This window comes from Teleopsis dalmanni, chromosome 2 (genome assembly GCF_002237135.1).
Source record: "Teleopsis dalmanni isolate 2A chromosome 2, ASM223713v2, whole genome shotgun sequence".
In the NCBI taxonomy this organism is placed as follows: Eukaryota; Metazoa; Arthropoda; class Insecta; order Diptera; family Diopsidae; genus Teleopsis; species Teleopsis dalmanni.
In genome coordinates this window covers 74,009,350-74,013,890 of record NC_051847.1, presented here as the reverse complement: position 1 = coordinate 74,013,890, position 4,541 = coordinate 74,009,350, and the positions used below count along the sequence as shown (strand labels likewise).

The 4,541-nt window shown below is 25.1% G+C and overlaps 1 protein-coding gene across 1 annotated transcript; it reads left to right on the top strand.

The window, feature by feature from the left end:
• Positions 1–732: 732 nt before the first annotated feature.
• LOC119679878 (caspase-like) lies at positions 733–3,820 on the top strand. The gene is made up of 3 exons (XM_038092459.1): positions 733–994; positions 1,082–1,387; positions 3,518–3,820. The coding sequence occupies exons 1-3, from the start codon at positions 772–774 to the stop codon at positions 3,754–3,756; spliced, it is 768 nt and encodes a 255-aa protein (XP_037948387.1). The 5' UTR covers positions 733–771; the 3' UTR covers positions 3,757–3,820.
• The last annotated feature ends 721 nt before the right edge of the window (positions 3,821–4,541 follow it).

Genomic DNA, 4,541 nt, shown 5'->3' with positions numbered 1-4,541 from the left:
CGGAACCTCTGACTCATCATTGCATACAAAATATATAAATTTTCGAATTTTATGCTAAGTACTTTATTAGAGTTTCAAAATGCTCTGTGATATATAATTTAGGACTTTTTATGAAAATACTTTCACACTAATAGAGTTTTTTTTAAAAAAAAACTCAGATTTATCAAAATATACAAACTTTTGCATCATTTTAGACTTTATTCCAATTTCAATATAATTTAATCAAAATTTTGTACAAAATTATTTTAATTTTTTCATTAAAAATCATATAATGATTATAAATATTTTTTTAAATCGCTTATTAATATTTTAATAATGTATATAATATTTTAATTCAATTGATTGTTAGCATTTTTAAGTGCATTTTAAAATTATAATTTAAAATTTTTAATTTTATCTCAACATGCAAAACTTTAGGCACTACCCTCGTATTGATTTACTTAAAGGCAACATTAGGGAATGGTTCTGCAGAAATTATTTTAGTTAATATACGTTTTTCATGTTCTTTTCTTCACTTCTTTCTCTTCTTATCAAAAATGAAGCAAATTCATTATAGTTTCTTAGTACGCAATTCCAGAGTTTTTTGTTTTGTGTACTTCTTTTTACACAGCAAAAACTTTCTTTATTTATTTTTCTTTTATTATTCATTTTATTTATTTTAGCTTTTTTTTTATTGTAAAAAATAATGTTAATTTTTTGTTTTTTTTTTTTTGGTGCACGTTATTCTTCAGAAATGCTAAAGCAACAAAACATTATGGATTTACTGCTTTTATGCCGACGGAACGTTATGCGGTGGAGTACAATATGAATCATAGGAACCGCGGTCAGGCTCTCATTTTCAATCATGAACATTTCGACATACCAAATCTGAAATCTCGTGCTGGCACAAATGTGGATTGCGACAATTTGCGTGAAGCTTTGGAATATTTGGATTTTGATGTATTAGTTTATAAGGACTGCAAACTTAATAATATATTCCACTACATTGATAAAGGTACATTTTCTTTGACTTATCATTTAAAACGACGTTTTACTCTATATACATACGTATATGTAATATTTCTAATTTATCTTATACTAGCTGCCTCAATGGATCATACAGATAATGATTGTATACTGATTGCTATCATGTCACACGGTGAGATGGGCTATATCTATGCTAAAGACGCACAGTACAAATTAGACTCTATTTCCCATTACTTTACCGCACAGAATTGTGCTACTTTGGCTGGTAAACCAAAGATATTTTTAATACAAGCTTGCCAAGGTGATCGTTTGGATGCTGGTGTTATGCTTCGCAAGACTGAAACAGATAGTGCATCAGGTGGAATGGACTATAAAATTCCTCTACATGCCGATTATCTATTTGCCTTCTCAACCATACCAGGTAAATGATTTGTTTCTTTAATATTCTTTAAAAAAGCGTAAAAGTACAGTACATCAAGTGTACATAATTATTAAAATAAGTAAGTGCTAGTTAACTGCACTAATTATTTAAAATAATAGGAAAAACATTTCTGTAAAAAGCGCACTGCAAAAACATTTTCAAGCTAAAAAATTAAATGCTTATTTGTGTATAAGTTAGGTTAGTTTAATCTCGCTAGCTGTGAACCTCCATATATAAGACTTATTGATCTCAAGCGATACTAGATAGAATAAAACCTCTATGCACATTTTTTTTTTGTAATAGGCATTTTGTGAATTTAAAATAATGCCTATAACTATATTCCTAAAACATAGACAGAGCAAGAATTTCATTAAATATTTTTTTGAAAGAGTGCTTTGAGGTCACAGCTTAATGAAATCTGAAATCAGATACTACTTTGGACTAGCCAAATTAAAGTGGCTAGGTTTCTCCACATTAATTCTGTTTGACTTCAATTTAAATCTCATCAAACCCCAACCCATCCTAAACAATCGCTTTCCTTCTCACATTGTCATCACCGATCCACATCCTAACCTATGTACACATACATTCTTGTAATTTCTTTCAAGTTATCTGCTTAATAGATCTTTACGGACTACAACAAAAATTGAGACGGTGTATTTCGTAGTACTATTACACACGGATCATGATTTTAGAACAATATTTTGTCAACACAAGCAGATTCTTGCAGACTATAACAACAATTACAATAGTTGAGGAAGATCTACCGCCACTAATATCAACTAACCACTTATTTTTGATGGATCTTAAGTTGATTAAGGCCCTTATTATTGGGCTCAATTTTTTTAATTAGCTAGTACAGAGTTTTTATTTAATAAAAGAAAAGAAATTGCAGATCTTTTAATTCTTAGAATAAAATATATTTTAAATGAAATGAAAAATAAGAACCTCTTTTGAATTAGAAGTGAGAGAGAGTTCTGTCGCCAGTAAAACTAAGTAACTATCAATAGAAATTAATGTATAGATATATTGGGGAAAATGTTCTATAAAATTGTACGAGAAGTTAGAAAGATAAATGGAATCAAGTTATTTATATTATAATATAATGTTATATATTATAATATAATGTTATATATTATAATATATTATAATATAATGTTATATATTATAATATATTATAATATAATGTTATATATTATAATATATTATAATATAATGTTATATATTATAATATATTATAATATAATGTTATATATTATAATATATTATAATATAATGTTATATATTATAATATATTATAATATAATGTTATATATTATAATATATTATAATATAATGTTATATATTATAATATATTATAATATAATGTTATATATTATAATATATTATAATATAATGTTATATATTATAATATATTATAATATAATGTTATATATTATAATATATTATAATATACTTTTACTTTTTGATAGCTGGGGGTACTACAGGGTCCACCCATCTCATTGACTAATTTATGTATTGCCTATAAGCTTCATGATTATTCAGTGATTGATATAAGATCTGCGTACCTCCCCATGCGGAGAGTGATTACTCTAAGATTAGATAGTGGTAAGTAGGATAGCCTGTCAATTTTCGCATATAACTTCAGGGCTCTGTCCCTTATGTATTTTTTAATCGGGTCTATTCTATTTATGTTTTATACTATAATATAATGTTATATATAAAAATATTGAGAAAAATTATGTTTAAAATGTAATAGTTTTGATTCGTAAAATTATTGATTATACATTGCATAGTTAACAGTTTATTGCTAGTGAATTTATTGTTCTCAATATGGAATTTCCATATCATTGAGTCATAAAATTTTTAATTCCAACAAAGTATATTTTTAGCTATTAATTATTGTTAATTTTCACAAAATTAAAAAACAAGTTTAGAAGCTTTACTATTTCTCATTGTAAAATCTAGTGTCAATGAAGTGGAAGTTACTCATAACTACTACTAGAACTAACTTAATCTAAAAATACAATCAACTCTCCAAACTAACAAAGACTAACTGCTGCACTTACATATATATATATATATATATTTACGAATAATGCAAATAATAATTAAATTATATATTTGTAGGTTTCTATTCGTGGCGTAATACCACAAACGGTTCATGGTTCATGCAATCCCTGGTAAAGGAAATCAAGGAGAATGGTAAAAAGCTGGACATGTTAACATTACTGACATTCGTAAATCAGCGTGTGGCTGTTGACTTTGAGTCGTGTGTGCCGGACAGTCCCATAATGCACCAACAGAAGCAAATCCCCTGCGTCACAACCATGTTAACGCGCATATTGCGTTTTTCAGACAAAAAATAGTTAAAGAGTACTTAACTTAAATTTTAGTAATTAAAGCAGTTTAGATAAAAAAAAAACAAAAAATAAAAACAAATTATATAAGTATATCAACAACACAAAATTCATAATAATCTATAATATGACTAATAATATTGATTAAAAACTGAAGTAGACTATATATATATATATAAATTTTATTGATAAGAGCACTTATTTTTTTATCAATGTAAATCTAAAGTAAATTCATGAAATTTATAGATATTTTTTGTTATTTAAAAATGAAGTTATTTTTGTACGAAATGTAACAATTGTACAAAGAGCACTTATAATTAATTAATCATTATTATAGTAATATATTATATGCAATTGTTATTATTATTTTTCTCAATTTTTAGTCATTTCTAAAACGTTCAATTTGCATTAAAAATTTTGGTATTATAATTTGATAAAAAAAAAAAAATCATATATATGTATATATATATATAATATATACTTATATATATATAAGTATATATATTATATTGTTTTGATAAGGTGAATATTTCAACTGAATTGTTTGTATTTTGGCAAAATAATAATTTATTTGCTTCCTCAATTATATTTAAAATATTAAAAAACACAAGACTTAAGAAGAACTAATACACATTGCCATATTAAAGTGTATTTAAAAATATTTCATAACATTAATTTAAATATCAACAATGAGAATGTGAATTCAAATAAAAGTACAATTTTTCAAATCAATTAATTTTTATCAAATTTTTTATCAAATCTTATCTGTAAATGAAACTCTACTCAAGTACTGC